The sequence below is a fragment of the Pseudoliparis swirei genome, chromosome 10 (assembly GCF_029220125.1).
Source record: "Pseudoliparis swirei isolate HS2019 ecotype Mariana Trench chromosome 10, NWPU_hadal_v1, whole genome shotgun sequence".
Lineage (NCBI taxonomy): Eukaryota > Metazoa > Chordata > Actinopteri > Perciformes > Liparidae > Pseudoliparis > Pseudoliparis swirei.
The window spans coordinates 6,499,551-6,516,637 of NC_079397.1; the positions used below are offsets into that span (position 1 = coordinate 6,499,551).

A 17,087-nucleotide genomic window follows, 5' to 3' on the forward strand; every position below is an offset into this window, starting at 1 on the left:
TAGCAGCCCGAAGAGATGGTACTGGCATCCTAAACATCCCTATTGGAGCTTTACAAATACAATATATACCATTATTTTAATTTATTTATTTTTTCGGTGGAAGCAATCATATCCAATAAAAAGATGCACCACACACCCTTACCTTGACTGTTCTAGGAGTCCCACAAGGCTCTATTCTGGGACCCATTTGAATCGTGTCAAATATGATCTACCCAAGGCATGCCCAAACATAACTATTCAAATCTATGTGGATGATGCAGTCATTTTTGTATGTGTGCAAAAGATGTCCAAGAAGAATCCTTAATTATTGTGTATGATGTTGACAAAACAACCAGTACATGTGACACATTGCAATGTGTCCCTGAGAGTGGAGGAGCTGGTTATTGTAAATGAGTTCTAATACATTAACCTTTTCAAATGTGATATGACACTCAATAATTGTGTTCACACATTGAGTATTGTTTAACTAACTGGTCTCTTACAGGTGTAGCAACACTTAATTAAAGTAATGTTTACGATGTGCAATACTCCTAAAATCCTTCTCAAACATTGACGCACAACTTTTTGTCCTTGTGTATTACATAATTATATCTCTATATCGTCACCTGTTGTGACGTTTTTTGCTACCTGCCGAGGGACGACGGATGTAAATAAGCATCATCGCTAACTCAGGCATGTTTACATCTTGTATTTCATACCGATGTTCATTAACATACTCTATTACTCCATTCTGATCAAATACATGCAACATTAATGCGAGTGGAGTCAACAACTTTGTTTTAAATACACAATTGTTTGAGAAAAAATTAAATTACTGCTGTTGAAGGACATTCTTGGAAACGAAGATGAAACTAAAACAGGAAGGCACGTGGTGAAGCATCGTCATAAGACAATTGTATGCATTAGTTATTCGCTCTCAGGTAACCACCTGACCTACAACAGTGTGAGCTGGTTAACAACCTCTAATTTCTTTCAAATTGTCTGTGAGATTAACATTTAGTATATCCTGATGACGTGGAGTTGATCCACAGCTAATGTTCAGAGTATACCGTGTACTGCACTGCATACATACACATAACCAACACTACATAGCCGCTACAATATCATTTAATTTAAGAAATTATATTATTGTTACAATGCTCATTATATTAAGATCTTTGAGATTCTTCTCGAAACAAATATTAACACATTTCCACGTGAATTTGGTACATTTGGTTACAATATAATGACAAGAAGCATCCTCAAAACCTGTTAATAGTCATAATATTCTTAGAAAAATAGCTGTCTCTGAAAGGAAGAAAAGGAAAAGTCCCGTTTGCTTAAAACCAGGAGTAAGATAATGAGATTAAGGCAAGGAACATGGAATGGAAACTCAGCGCCCCCAAAAATCTGGGCTACGATGTCCATTTTTTATCAGCAAAAGTGCAATTACGCCACACTATTAGAGCCAGGGCGTTACAGATAGAAAGTGTGATAGTATACCAAGAACCAAATGGAAGTCCATTATAAATCAGTGCACTCTACCTATTACTTCCTTCTACGATTCAGTAGACTGACTTCACAGTAGCTCCTCTTTCCTTGTCGCGTCTTCTTCAAAGTCTTTAGTCTAAAAAGGCAAATGTGAATAACGAGCCCGTGTGGGTGGCAGCCCTAAAAAACCGACCTGCGCCCAAAGAAGTGTAACCGCTCAGAAGACTCGCGGGGAAAGGAATGTCTGCAGGACGGGTCGGCCGGCAGATCTCAGGTCAGTCCTGCCTCTGGGGCACGCAGCCCTCCATCTCCAGCACGTCGGGCCAGCCGTCAAATTTGTTGGTGTCTGCGCTGTTCTTTATGTGCTGAGGAGGTAAACACATCGGGGTTCAGAGGAGATCACGAAGTGTGAACCGAACAGATGTTTTAAAAAGAAAAGGTTACGACAGCAGGGACAATGCCCCCCCCCCCAGATTCTGAAAAGGCATCTCTTTGGACAGAAGATCCAGAAGAGCCAACAGATCCAGATCTTCCAACCCAATGCCCTACGATGATTTCACACGGTGTTCCGTCCGAGTGCCCTTTAAGGCCCGAGCGCAACACACCTGTTTTCTTTTACTGTCCTCGTAAGAAGGAATGCTAATCCGACAGGATACAAGGTCCACTTTGTGTCAAATATGTCACGTGGCTGTATTCCCCAAAAAACAATCCCATTTAACTCCTTAAACACTCTCCATTCGATCGGCTCTTTATTTCAGTTCATGTGTGCCGCCGATGAGCTGGTGGAATAAATTAACTGATGGAAGGCAACATATTGTTATAGCAGTATAAAGACTACAATGCTATAAAGCTGTTGCTTAGAAACGGCGTCATAGTTCATTTTAGGGAGCAGATGTAGACATGAAAACACGAGTGGGTCATGTTACCAGCTCAAATGGACTCTTGGTCTTGATGCCTTTCCCTCCCACAAAGATCCAGTTGTCCCGGAAGCCCATGTTGCTGATAACCGAGCTGCCCAGATCAGCAATTAGCTTCTTGGCTTCATCGTTGAGTCTACAGAACAAATCAAACCAGATATTATTTCGGGGGCCACACAAGCTGCCGACACACAGCCAATATTGGAGATAACAAAAAAGCAATTAATTAGTCATGAGAACATCAGCTGCGTCAGTAAGCGAGGGGGCAGCTGTGGAAAAAGGCCTCACTTTGTGGACAGATCGTCGAACGAGGCCATCATCACGACCGTCCCTTCTGCAATTCCCTTCAGGAATTGAATGAAGGGAGCCACATCTACACGAGGCAACACATGGTTAACACAATGCAGGGAGTGGTTTTGATTGTCTCAAACAAAAAATGTCCTGAGATATTCTTACTTACCTCCTGCCCACAAATCAAAGAAATCCGTCTTGATAACATCCCCTGTTCTCCCTGTGGGTGAAAAATATCACATTTAGAACACTTTAAATCTAACGTCAAGTAAAACTGAGATTAAAAGTTGTTTTAACATCATTCTTAATTCATAACTTTAATGACACGCAACCTTAGGAGTGGTTCTTTGCCATCCATTAAACGTTGGCATACTTTGCTTTTTGAAATAGCTGCCTTTGTTTCCGATATGACAATGTAAAGAGCAGTGCTGCTGTACGATATTGTTATCTTATTCAAATAGACTCGAAGGTGCAACATTCAAGATTCAAGATTCAAGATGTTTTATTTGTCACATACACACACAGGGTGTGCAGTGAAATGAAAGTGGCAATGCTCAGCAGGAATGTGCAAGGGCAACAAGTACACACATGCAGCTGATAGCGTTACCATTAACCAGGGCGATGTTGACTCCTCTCCCCACGTTGTTCTTCACAGCGCTCATGACTCTGAAACGGAGCAGAGGACAATGACAAAGGAGCCTTTCACACGTACATGGAGCTTAGACGGCTTATTCAATTCAATTCAGTTTATTTGTATAGCCCAATTTCACAAATTAAAAATTTGTCTCGGAGTGCTTTACAATCTGTACACATAGACATCCCTGCCCCAAAACCTCACATCGGACCAGGAAAAACTCCCAAATAACCCTTCAGGGGGAAAAAAGGGAAGAAACCTGCAGGAGAGCAACAGAGGAGGATCTCTCTCCAGGATGGACAGAACAATAGATGTAATGTGTACAGAAGGACAGATTTAGAGTTAAAATACATTCAATGAATATGACAGAGTGTATGAATAGTTCATAGTCGGCATATTCCACGATGGAGACCTCCACGATCCATCAGGCAGATGGAGGTAGAGAGGAGTGGGCGGAGTCTCAACAGTGGGCGGAGTCTCAACAAGGCAGTGGCGTAGTTGGTAGCAGGAATTCCACGACCCAGACCTCGATGATCCATCAGCAGATAGGATCTATGCCGTCTCATAGGGTCCGATGACCCCATGAGACGTGAAGTCAAAAGGACTCCGGGGAGAAAGCAGAGTTAGTAACGTGTGATTGAGAGATGAAAATTCATCCCTAAGGAGAGAAAAGAGGAGAGAGGTGCTCAGTGCATCCTAAACGTCCCCCGGCAGCTATAAGCCTATAGCAGCATATCAAGGGGCTGGACCAGGTGAACCTGATTCAGCCCTAACTATAAGCTCTGTCAAAGAGGAAGGTCTTAAGTCTACTCTTAAATGAGGTGACTGTGTCTGCCTCCCGGACTGAAGGTGGAAGCTGGTTCCATAAAAGAGGAGCTTGATAACTAAAGGCTCTGGCTCCCATTCTACTTGTTAAGACTAGGAACTACAAGTAGTCCCGCATTTAGTGAGCGCAGCTCTCTAGTGGGGCAATATGGTACTACAAGCTCCTTAAGATATGATGGTGCATCACCAATCAAGGCTTTGTACGTTTAGAGAAGAATTTTAAAAGTGATTCTTGATTTTACTGGGAGCCAGTGCAGAGCAGCTAGTGCAGGAGTGATGTGATCTCTTTTCTTAGTTTTAGTGAGAACACGAGCTGCAGCATTCTGGATCAACTGGAGGGACCTACGAGACTTATTAGAGCAGCCTGCTAATAAGGAGTTGCAGTAATCCATTCTCGAAGTAACGAACGCGTGAACCAATTTTTCTGCAACTTTTTGAGACAAGATGTGCCTGATTTTTGAAATATTACGTAGATGAAAGAATGCAGTCCTTGAGATTTGCTTTACGTGGGAGTTAAAGGACAAGTCCCGATCAAAGATAACGCCAAGATTCTTTACAGTGGTGTTGGATGCTAAGGCAATGCCGTCTACAGAATCCACATCACCAGATAATTGATCTCTGAGGTGCTCAGGGCCGATTAAAATTACTTCGGTTTTGTCTGAGTTTAACATCAAGAAGTTGCAGGTCATCCATGTTTGTATGTCTTTTAGACATGCTTGAATTTTACCGAGTTGGTTGCTCTCCTCTGGTTTTATCGATAGATATAGTTGAGTATCATCTGCATAACAATGAAAGTTTATGGAGTGTTTTCCTGATAATATTGCCCAAGGAAGCATGTATAAGGTAAATAAAATTGGTCCAAGCACGGAACCTTGTGGAACTCCGTGATTAACGTTGGTGGTTATCGAGGCGTCATCGTTTACAAATACAAATTGAGATCGATCTGATAAATAGGATTTAAACCAAATTAGTGCCGTGCCTGAAATGCCAATCGACTGCTCCAGTCTCTGTAACAGGATGTCATGGTCAATGGTGTCGAATGCAGCACTAAGGTCTAACAAGACCAGGACAGAGAGGAGTCCTTTATCTGCTGCCATTAAGAGGTCATTTGTAATTTTCACCAGTGCTGTCTCGGTGCTGTGGTGTTTTCTAAATCCTGATTGAAATTTCCCAAATAAACTATTATGATGTAGAAAGTCACACAACTGATTTGCAACCACTTTCTCAAGGATCTTGGAGAGGAAGGGGAGGTTAGAGATCGGTCTGTAGTTAGCCAACACCTCTGGATCCAGAGTGGGCTTCTTCAGGAGCGGTTTAATGACAGCTACTTTGAAGGAGTGTGGTACGTGGCCTGTTAGCAGAGACACATTGATAATATCTAATAGAGAGCTGCCAATTAAAGGCAAAACATCTTTAAGCAGCCTCGTCGGGATGGGGTCCAAGAGACAGGTAGACATATTAGAAGTAGAAACCGTTGACGATAATTGGTCACGGTTGATGGGAGAAAAGCCCTCCAAATATACACCAGGGCATACTGCGGTTTCCAAGGCCATTCCAGTTGAGGACAGATTGGCACTGGTTAAGGGCAAGAGATTATTAATCTTGTCCCTAATAGTTAAAATCTTTTCATTAAAGAAGTTCATGAAGTCATTACCACTGAGGTCTATAGGAATACTCGGCTCCACAGAGCTGTGACTCTCTGTCAGCCTGGCTACAGTGCTGAAGAGAAACCTGGGGTTGTTCTTATTTTTCTCTATTACTGATGAGTAATAGGCTGCTCTGGCATTACGGAGGGCCTTCTTATAAGTTTTAAGACTATCTCGCCAAACTAAGCGGGATTCTTCCAGATGAGTTGAACGCCATATGCTTTCAAGCTTTCGTGATGTTTGCTTTCGTTTGCGGGTCTGAGGGTTATACCAGGGAGCAAACCTCCTCTTCCTCACTGTCTTCTTCTTCAGAGGGGCTATCAACTCCAGTGTCATTCTCAGTGAGCCTGTGGCACTATCAACAAGATGATCAATCTGGGACGGACTAAAGTTAGACCAGGAGTCCTCTGTTATATTGAGACGTGGTATTGAATCAAATGCAGAAGGAATCGCTTCTTTAAATTTAGCTACAGCACTGTCAGTTAGACATCTAGTGTAGAAACTTTTGACTAACGGAGTACACTCCGGTAGTATAAATTCAAAATTTATGAGGTTGTGATCTGACAGAAGAGGATTCTGTGGGAAGACCTTCAAATGCTCAATGTCAACGCCATAAGTAAGAACAAGATCAAGCGTGTGGCCAGAGCTGTGAGTGGGTTTCTGTACTCTCTGACAGAAGCCAATCGAGTCCAACAAGGAGATGAATGCAGCACTAAGGCAATCATTATCAACATCCACATGGATATTAAAATCTCCAACAATAATAACTTTATCAGTTTTAAGAACCAAACTTGATATAAATTCCAGGGGAGGGATGTGCTATGGGGGACACTGGGTGACAGGGATGACAGGGGCGTGGGGCTACTCTGTATCTGCTTTCTGACATGAACCCTGCGTTGTCACAGATATGGCTGTCCGTTGATCAACTTGGTTATGTTTGCAGAAACGAGACGCGCTCCGTCCAACGTGGGATGAATGCCGTCTCTCCTCATCAGATCAGGCTTTCCCCAGAAAGTCTTCCAGTTGTCTACGTAGCCCACATTATTCACTGGGCACCTCGACAGCCAGCGGTTGAAAGACGACATTCGGCTATACAATTCGTCTGTCTGCAAATTTGGGAGAGGGCCAGAGAAAACGACGGTGTCCGACAACGTCTTGGCATAAGCACACACCGATTCCACATTAATTTGAGTGACTTCCGACCGGCGGGCTCGGGCGTCATTACTAGGGATGGGTATCGCTTGGGTTTTTTCCGATACCGGTGCTAAACCGGTACTTTTAAAACGATACCGGTGCCTAAACGGTGCCTGAACCGATACTTTTTTTTTTAAACGCACAATGAGGACATTAAAAACCACTTTGGCCATAGAAGCCGTTATCATGGAGCACCGACACACAACGGATATCAGACTGTTAACATACACAACACATGTTCTCCATAATATGATGTGATATGTATTGTCATGTGCAGACTTTATAGGGTTAATCCTGTCACTGTTTTGATGGGCAAAGAGAACAACCAATCAGAGGGACTGAAGATGACATGTGACAAATAAAGTTTTGCTTTTGACAGCGAGAGTTACACTAAAACAAAGTGATGCCCCACGGTCTTTATTCCCGGTAACACCGGGTATACAGCCGGGACCGCTGTACACCAACACATCTGCTTGCAGACTGTCACGCTCGTAGCTAGCGCTAGCTACGAGCTAGCTTAAACATGGTTATAATGGCTAATTTATTATTTCTTGGGCTACTTTTATGAATGCAAGAATTGCAATCAACGTTCCGGTACTAATCTGAGTTCAGGCTGCTCGTCATCATCGGTCTCCACGTGTTCAGGGGGACCGGTGACGGTCTCCCTGTCGGTCCAGCCTGACGCTGGTGTGCTCCACACGGGTTCACGTAGTCACACACGGCGCACGCCTCCGCTGTCAAAGTTAAATATGAGAGGCTCGTAACCTGCTGACAGGGCGGAGTCACCAGAGAAGTTCACAACAATAGTTTTTTTCAATTTCAATCGACTCAGGCACCGGAAAGAAGCACCGGAATGTGCGTTGCGTTTCGGTCCGGGTAATACCGGTTGTATTGGAACCGGTACCACATTGGCACCGGTTTCCGGTACCCAACCATAGTCATTACCACCGGCGTGTATTACAATCTGACTGTATCTCCGCTTGTCCTTAGCCAGCAGCTTCAAACAAGACTCCACGTCGCCCGCTCTGGCCCCCGGGAGGCACACGACTCTGGTCCGTGGCTTCGCTATTTTCACGTTCCTGACTATAGAGCTCCCGATAACCAGGGTGTGTTCCTCAGTGTGTCGCTGAGCAGGAAAAACTGGTTCGAAACGTGAAGTGGTTGGTGCACAGCGAGCTTCTGTATAGACTTACTACTCCTGCGAACAGTTACCCAACCACCCGGCTGCACGGTTACCGCCGGGGAACAGCTAACAGCTGACTGTAGCTCCGCGCCGACTACGGGAGAGGGCGGGCTAACTAGCATAGCTGTCTGAGCTTCGATGGAGCCGTGCATCTAACCCACTTGGACCTGCCTCCAACCTAGCAAATAAACTACACTTGTTGCATGCATCGTTAACATTAAGGGAGGCAGAGGGATAACTATACATGAGACACACTGAGCAAGAGGGAGCGGGAGGGAGAGAAGAAGAAGTCATGCTCGCTGCTGAGCTGGCAACCGGAGCTTACCGGAAGAGTGAGATGATGCGTTCAGGAGCAGCCTTATAGTGTGTATTCATGTATTTGTGAACTATTTCTCCTGTGCAGACTGCTGCATGAACATATGATGAATGACAATATATTAAAACACAAGTGTAATGATATGAAATGTCTTCACAGGTGACGCCATGCGGTTGACAAACACTGTACATTCCTAACCTTTTGCACACAACCACTTTATTACCACTTTAATTGTGTGTCCTGCTTTTAGTCGCTGAAGGGGTGGGGTAGCTTGAATTAAGTGTTATCTCTTGAGGATGTGGTTGACTGGAAAGCAGTTCCCGGACATGATGTGAATAGACGGCCATGTCGCTGCCTTCATCAAACATGAATCAATCAGCTGTGACTGTAAATAATAATAATTTATGAATCTATACATTTATCAAAATGCACGATTGTTTATCGATCAACTGACAATTCGTTATCGGAACTGCTATCTGCACTTTTCACCGTCGAGTGCAGTATAGTGTGGATAAATCGCACAGCATATTAATGTGTACACCAGCGGAGGTGTTCTTCTCACAACAACAACAACTAAAAGAAAGTTTACTCGTTTGACCGCTTTGTGTGCAGTCGCCCCTCAGCTGGCTGCGAAGGTCGTCCAACCTGCCCGTGTTCACAAAAAAAGGTTTTCGAGGAGCCACTTCACTTACAATTTGTCCTCCAGGCAGATTCTGGGTCCCACCACGTTGGCCGCTCCACTCGCCATCCTGAAGGCGAAGTGTCCGGGTGGACAGGACTTGGACAGCCCACACTTGTACCTCACTGGCTTTGGGGCTGTGAATAGAAAACTCGATTTACACAACAGGCGTGCGACAGAGGCGCACTCTCAGGTAACAGGTGGTCCGATCACTGAAGCGTATCCAACAACGGGCGCTCGAGCTCTACCAAAAAAGAGCGGCTCAGTCATTCGGAAAACAAAGAAACCCGCGGCCATCTTCGGTTTCAACCTTCATTTTGAGCCCAACTGCTCAGCGGGTGAGTTTTGATGAAACAATCCGTCATCGGACTGAAATGTGAAGAAGCGATTTAAGTTTATCCGTATTAGTACAGACTATGTTATGCTGCATTTGTTCGATATTTTCGTCATTTTCACGTGTTTATGTTTTACTTATTGGCGTTATTATGGAGATTATATGTATTAAAAACTTGAACATAAATCCACAACCTTCCTATCTTACCATCAACAAATGGATTGAACTTGTGTTATTCATATAATTATTGTTTTTTTAAATTGTATTCATTGCACCGCCACCATTGTATCATTCCTAAGTAATGACCATAGCACTAATGTAAATGCCATTTATCATTATTACCTTCGCATTGAAAATGGAGGTTTTATTTTTTTCGTGTTATATTTATTTATTTTATTTGTTGTGTGTTCCAAAAACAAAAAAAAATTTTAAAACCGAATGTGAAAAATTTGGGATGATTTTTTATATTTGTTATCATTTGATTAGATTTTGGATCAATCGGGTCAAAGTCAGGTCAAGGTCAGGTCAAGGTTTTTTTTTTCTTTTTTTTTATTTTTATTTTTAATTGGCATGCAATGCCAAAATGTTCATTCATAAATGCCCAATCAATATATGCGCTTGTGTAATGTGATCTGTAGCTCGTCTACCGTTAATATATGTATAACTACAAGTGCACCCAAAACTGTAAAGAACTCAAACAAACAGCATAACTGGATAACCGAGATACCCTTGTTCTGCCTGGTAACTGGCCTGTATTCACTGTGTGTGTCTCTCTATTGTTGTTGTTATTGCCCTTTTGTCTTGTCCAACAATGAGGATCTGTTTCAGTCGTGTCTTTTGTCTCGCAATATAAAAAGAAATGTCCAATCCAACAAACACACCAGTTAATCGAGTCAATTGAAATTCGGTCATGAAAAAAAAAAAAGGAATACCAGTTGCTGCTGATAAAAAATTTAATAATAATAATAGTAAAAAAATACTTACAGACTTCATTCGATGGCATAGATCTTGCTGAAAAGCACACAAAAATCATACATTTAATGTTTTTTCCAACTCTATGGTAAAGATATATAAAAGGAAGGTTTATCGGGAAACTCCCTTCCCAAACAAATGGCCATGTATGGAGACAGAAAGGTTCACTCACAAAGCACATTGCGAAACGTGAAATCCATGTTTATCTCCAGCAGTTGAAAAGTCATGAACATAACTAGGAGGAAGACAAAGATGACCACCGCCAACTTCAATACACCTGAATGATGAACAGACAGAAGGGATACAGCATGTCAAACATCACACAGAGAGTGTGCATCACCTTACAATGAAAATATTTAAGGGGGACACACTTACTTCCAGCCCTGGCCATCTTATCCTCCAGCCACTTGTGCAAAAAAAAATATATATATCTATCTATTTTAATATTATTTTTTGTTAAACCCTGTGAAGATAAAACAATGCATTATTTATCAATACATCTGTGATAACAGAGGGAAAGTGACGGTCACAGCGTGACGTCAACTCTAGCACCAGCTGCAAGCTATTACAATTGGGTCATTCCTAGCATTCAGTGCCATTTAGGTCCCCAACACATTATATCATATATTTTGCATGTAAAAGGTCAAATGCTTATTTTTAAAAGCTTGGTTTTACATGTTTATTCCCCTCTACTATAAAACATCAATGTTATTTTCCCAGGATATTCAAAATGCTAAATAATTACTCTGATTTTAGCACAAGTAGGCCAAATTGCTGTGTCCCAAATCATGTTTGCTCAACTTCTCTAACGGATATAAACAAAGAAATCAAACAAATACAAACAAATTCTACATTTGTGTCACTGTTATGTAACCCTTTTATTGATATTCATCACAAAATAAAAATAAAATGGTAATTCATTTTATTGATTAAAGTTTTTAAAAGTGTGTGTCCCTGTTTTAATGTCCCCTGTTACTGTGATTTGAATCCTCTGGACACGCCCTTTACTATGCTACTATTTGTATGACTCAAGAAGAAGGATACATTTTAGGCGGGAAAATCATCTTCAAGAAGCAGAGTAAGTATGCACTCTTCCTTCAACAATTTTTTAATGTTTTTTACTAACTTAACTGTTGCGGTAAAGCATAACATGTCCACCCTGTTATGCTCATTTTTGTGGAAACTGATCAAAATGTTTACATTTAGAAAAAATGTGAATAAAGCTATCAAATATCTTTCTCTGATGTCACAAGTGCTAGCTTGATCATCATCAGACATGTAGCAATAGCCAAGTTTAGCATACAATGTCCACCCTGTTACCGTCCACCCTGTTACTATGTTTCACAGTAACAGGGTGGACATACAGTAAGGGGTTGTTAAAAGGCTAGATGATTAACTATTTCCAGCATGTGCTGTTATGTATTGTTTGTTTAATATGCATATATGTTATATATATATATTACATTATATATATATATATATTAAATTATATGATATCTAATGGTATGAATGTATTTATCAGGAAATGGCAGTGTTGTCTAATGCAGAAAAGCAGCGACGCTACAGGGCACGAAGGGATTCAGACAATGAAAGAAGGAAGCAGTACCTGGATAAAGAGAAGGCAAAGTGGAAGAAAGACAGAGAAGAAGGGAAAAAAAAGAAAGTGTCAGACCTCAGTGAAAGAGAAAGGAGAGAACAGAGAAAGAAGTGGCAAGAAAAGAAGAAAAAGCTTAGGGATAAAGCAAGAGCCAGCGTAATGACCACTCCACCTCGAAGTCGAGACAATGCAGCACAACAAGGGCCCTCAAGGTTAGAATAAAGTTATGGGTTAAATGATTTGCAGATTGTGTGTATCTGGATTTGAATTATCTTACATGATAAAGCAAACCATTTTGTGTTTCAGTTATTGTAAATTGTGACAATAAACTTTTTTTTGTGTTATAGGCAATACGTTGTTGGACGGAACAATGTCAGAAGGGGGAGAAGGAGGCTCCAGAACCAGATTGAAAAACTGGAGGCCACATTGAAGAGAGAAATTAGAAAAATGTACAAATACAAAAAGAGAGACCAGCGTTTGGCTGGGGAGAACAAATCCCCTCGGTCTAGGGTGAATTACCTGCTTCGCAATCAAATAGTTAAGGACACAATTAGAAAAAGATTGTTATTGCAGGAAGCCATAATTGAAGACATCAGAAATAAATACAAGAACACCCGGAAGGAACGAGAGAAACAAATAATTGCTAAAACAACAATAGGAAAGATTATCGAGAAATACAGGCTGCAGAGGGATGCACAGAAAATTCTTGGCTTTTCAAAAGCGAGGTCAAAGACCAGATGGAGCGCTGTTGACATTTGAAAGAAAAGTGAGCAACAGATTACCTGCTGAATGCAAAGCAAAAGTAAAAGCATTCTATTTGAGAGATGACGTCAGCCGGATGACAACGGGACGAAAACAAACTGTCACTCAAAAGAAGACGAAAAATCAAACACGTTTGCTAACTGACACGATGAAAAATCTGCACCAGAAATTCCTTTCTGAGCATCAACATCGGGTCTCTTACTCGTGTTTCTGCACCTTGAGACCATTTTGGGTTGTGGTGCCAACAGAAGCTGATCGAGAAACCTGTCAGTGTAAAACTCATGAGAACCTACAGTTCATGGCCAACACTCTAAACAGCCAAGGCATGTCAGCTACAAAAAATATTGAGGAAATGGTAGATGCAACCATGTGCAATCCAAAATCCAAACTCTGTGCATACGGCGAGTGTAAAGACTGTGTTTACACAACACATAAAATGCTGAGAGCTCCTGAAAACATAGAGGTAGGTATTACCCAGTGGTCTTTGGAAGCCAACATCCATAATGGAGAGGAGCCAGGGAAAAGGTCAACAATCACTGTCAAGAAAAATGTGATGACAACAGAGGATGGACTTGCATGTGACTTTCATGACCGACTGTTCAGATTTAGAAGGCACATATTTAACATTCGGTGGCAGTATGGAGCCTATAGACAACTAAGGGAAAACTTGAGGAGCAATGAATGTCTAATTCATGTAGATTTCAGTGAAAATTACTCCTGTAAGTACTCTAAGGAAATTCAATCTGTCCATTTTGGAGGTTCCCACCAGCAAGCAACCCTGCACACTGGAGTGCTTTACACAGCAGCTGAACTGTCTCCAGTGACTTTCACCACCATTTCACCTTCCAGACGCCACGATCCCCCAGCCATCTGGGCCCATCTTGACCCTGTTTTGGACATGGTGAGGGAGAGACACCCTGATATCAATCGCCTGCATGTTTTCAGTGACGGCCCAGCAACTCAGTACAAACAGAAGGGTAACTTTTACCTACTATCTCAAGAGCCGTTCAAAAAAGGCTTTCAAGGCGTCAGCTGGAACTTTTTTGAGGCCAGCCATGGAAAGGGTGCTCCAGATGGTGTTGGGGTACCCTTAAAGATCTGCTGACAGAATTGTCAAACATGGAGAAGATATCCCCAATGCGGAAACCATGTTCCACGAGTTAAAAAAGTCGGGCACTTCAGTGGAGCTTTTTCTCGTGGGAGAAGAAGAAGTTGAGAAAAAAGGGCAGGAAATGTTGGATGGGCCGCAGCTTGTGCCTGTGAAAGGAACTATGAAAATTCACCAAGTCATTTGCCTCTCTCCAGGGATTATCAAATACAGGGACATAACCTGTCTTTGCCAGGCTGACAAGGGCAAACTGGACTGTCCGTGCTATGGGCTGAAGGAGGTGAGCTTGGTAGAAGGGCCGATTCAAGAATGCACCAGAGAACCAACCCGGCCTGAGGTCCTCACTAAAGAAGAAATTGGGCAGTGGTGCATCATTAAGTATGATGGTGAACCCTTCCCAGGAATCATCCTGGAGGTGGAAGAAGACCTGAAGATCAAGTGTATGCATAGAAATGGCATTAACAAATTTTACTGGCCCAGTCCACGAGAAGACGTCAGTTGGTACAGAGATGACCAGATTGTATGCCTCATTACAGAGCCGCAACCAATCAATAAGAGGTCTGTCCAGCTGGAAAAGTCTGTTTGGAGTTTCTTAGAGAAGCAACTGGGTTGCTGGCTAATGGAATAGATCGGTTGATGTATAGATGGAGAATGTTGGTACTACATATGTATTAACTGTTGAATATGTTCATGAATATTGTATTGGGTGGACTTTTATGGTTGAAGTTTGGAGTATACGTATTTGTCAGGGCCTGGGGATGCGGGCCGGTGGGCTGTTATTGTTAATTATAATAATTCTTGTTAGTATTCTTGGTAAAATGAAATGTAATTAAATAATATATAATATAACATTTTGACACCATTAATTAAATGTAGCCTAATGTTTAAGGATTTATGTTCTTAATTAAATATGTTATTGTATTCACTGATACAAGTCCTCCTGTTACGTCCCGTTTCTCTTGTGTCCACCCTGTTACCTGTGTTTCTTTTTATAATAATTAAATGAAATGAACAAATATGACCCATGTCTTTGTAGTCCTTTGCAGGGAATGATTTGACAAAATTAATTTACTAAAACATGCCGCCACATTCCAATTAAATTATGTTTTATTCTAAAACAAATGGGTTGAACTTACATTGTGCCTCAAAATAGTAGTATTTTTCGAAATAATGCATTTTTTTTAAAATGTTTTGTTAAATTATTTTTGACAGGTTAAGTAAGGAACATTTCAGCTGTTAGATAATTAACATTTATAATGATTGTGTAGTCAAAACACTTTTTCATAGACATGACAATGTCTGTAACAGGGTGGACGTTTTGCCTCGTTTGCATCCGATTATTAGGTCACAATTATTTAAACATAATATCCTGAGCTTGACCAAAACCTTTTTCTTATACTTTAACAAGCCATCATTCAGATTAAATAGAAAAAAACATGGAAAATTATGTTTTTTTATTTTTGATCAACCTAGCTGAAATGGCACCGAATGCTAGGAATGACTCAATTACATTAAATAAGGCGTTGGGTTAACGGAAGCATTGTCGCGCGAGCTCACCTATAGACAGGTGGGGTGGTGAGGACGCGCCTACCTGGCGTCGGCTTCAAGTTGTAACATATAACGTCCAAGCAGACGTCACGTTGGCTCTTCTGCGGTGTAACTTCCTCGTCTGTGCCTCCCGTCTGCTAACGAGAGAGTGAACACATAGCTCCGGTAAAAGCGGTGATAATTAGAAAGTACGCGTTCATAGTATTTGAAGAATGCGCACACCTGGCTTGAGATATGCCGCTTCTGATAGGTCGCAATAACCAGCAACCTCGGAGTGATTCACGAGTCCTCCCAGGCGATCTCTGAGATAAAAGACGGTGAGAGCGAAGATGCTGAATGGTAAGATGCTCCACTCTGTCGAAGAAACCAAAGACGAACAAGCAAGCAGACCTGGAGCTTTTGTTGGTTCTTTTTCGAGCACACATTTACAAGTTCCAGGCACGTGCACAGATAGAGCCCTAGTGGTGCTCAAGCACCAGCCCTTTTGCCCTGGATGAGAAAAGTGCCCTTTTTGCTGGAGCCCACTGTTTTCATTCATTAGGATTTAAGAATAAAAGTTACTCTCTCTGTCATCAAATCCCCCCAAATGTGTTTTAATATCAGACGGGGGCCGGCCCGGCCGGGGCATTTACTTGAGTTCTTGTGAGAATTTCTCCCCGACATGCTCCGCGGCGCTCACGAGCCTCCCCACGCCGCGCCCCTCCCTCCTCCTCCTCCTCCGCGCAGTGCTCCTCGCGCCACCAAACGGGTGCCGCTCCTTCTCCTCTGACCCGCAGCACCAGACAAACAGGTCCTGACGTTGTTTGGTGATAAATCAACCACAACATTAGCGCTGCTGAAAACATGACGTCACAACTGGTCCGACGTTTCCTAAAAAAATAAACAGACAAAAACTCACGAAATACGTGATTTCAAAGCCTTGCAGCTGTTTACTGACGTTAGTTATGTTTAGAGAATAGAGAGAGGGACAGAGAGAGAGAGAATTCTTATTCCGTTCTATTTAACAGGGGCTAGTCTAGGATTTGCGTGGCCAGACTGAAAAAAAAATCATAAGGCCTCTCTGGTATTGTTCAGAGGTCCGGGCCAAATGTGGAGGCGGCCGTATCCGGCCCGCGGGCCTTAGTTTGAGGACCACTGCTCTTGGCTGTTGATGTCTATCAATATCGCTCATTTTGAAAATGACGTAAGAGGGCAATACGGATCTGTATCAGACCAGCGAGGAGGGCAATACGTGGCTGGCATGACGACCCATTAGCCAATCAGAACGCTTGTACTGTTGTTGCTATATAATAATATATCTTTATTCATAAAGAAAATGTAAGCTGTCTGATGCTGCCAGAGGAAACGCAGGTCGAGGAGAGCATCATCAGTGTTTTGATGCTAATGCTTCAACTCTGTCAGAATTTTTTTTTGGCATTGGGTGCCCTTTTTTTGGTTTGAGCACCTGCCCCCCAAAATGTCTGTGCACGTGCCTGTTTACAACCATGTATCGTTCATTAAAAGGGTCTCTACTGGTGAATATATTACATACAAAATAAATAAAGTGACAATAAATAACTGAGTAAAAGCTGAAATAACGTTATTTGAGCTTTTAATCAGTTATTTATTGTA

The 17,087-nt window shown here is 42.1% G+C and overlaps 1 protein-coding gene across 4 annotated transcripts; it reads right to left on the reverse strand.

Annotated features, from left to right (window-relative positions):
• Window positions 1-673: 673 nt before the first annotated feature.
• On the reverse strand, window positions 674-15,907 carry fam3c (FAM3 metabolism regulating signaling molecule C). Of its 4 annotated transcripts, none has more exons than XM_056425319.1 (11): window positions 15,699-15,906; window positions 15,486-15,610; window positions 10,837-10,924; window positions 10,634-10,738; window positions 10,474-10,500; window positions 9,169-9,292; window positions 3,286-3,344; window positions 2,848-2,898; window positions 2,676-2,760; window positions 2,397-2,523; window positions 674-1,835 (listed from the first exon to the last, which is right to left on the reverse strand). In XM_056425319.1, exons 3-11 carry the CDS (start codon window positions 10,850-10,852, stop codon window positions 1,746-1,748), a joined length of 684 nt encoding a protein of 227 aa, XP_056281294.1. In that variant the 5' UTR covers window positions 10,853-10,924; window positions 15,486-15,610; window positions 15,699-15,906; the 3' UTR covers window positions 674-1,745. The 4 variants fall into 4 exon arrangements, with proteins under 4 accessions (XP_056281294.1, XP_056281295.1, XP_056281296.1 ...); XM_056425320.1 differs by having other exon boundaries at window positions 15,486-15,613; XM_056425321.1 differs by having other exon boundaries at window positions 15,520-15,907.
• Window positions 15,908-17,087: the final 1,180 nt, after the last annotated feature.

Bases quoted from the DNA above. Each gene is read 5' to 3' on its own strand.
- fam3c (XM_056425321.1), bottom strand. The intron at 10,501-10,633 runs GTGAGTGAACCT...TGTGCTTTTCAG, and splicing joins CACGTTTCGCAATGTGCTTT to CAAGATCTATGCCATCGAAT. The intron at 2,524-2,675 runs GTGAGGCCTTTT...TTTGTTCTGTAG, and splicing joins TTCGACGATCTGTCCACAAA to ACTCAACGATGAAGCCAAGA.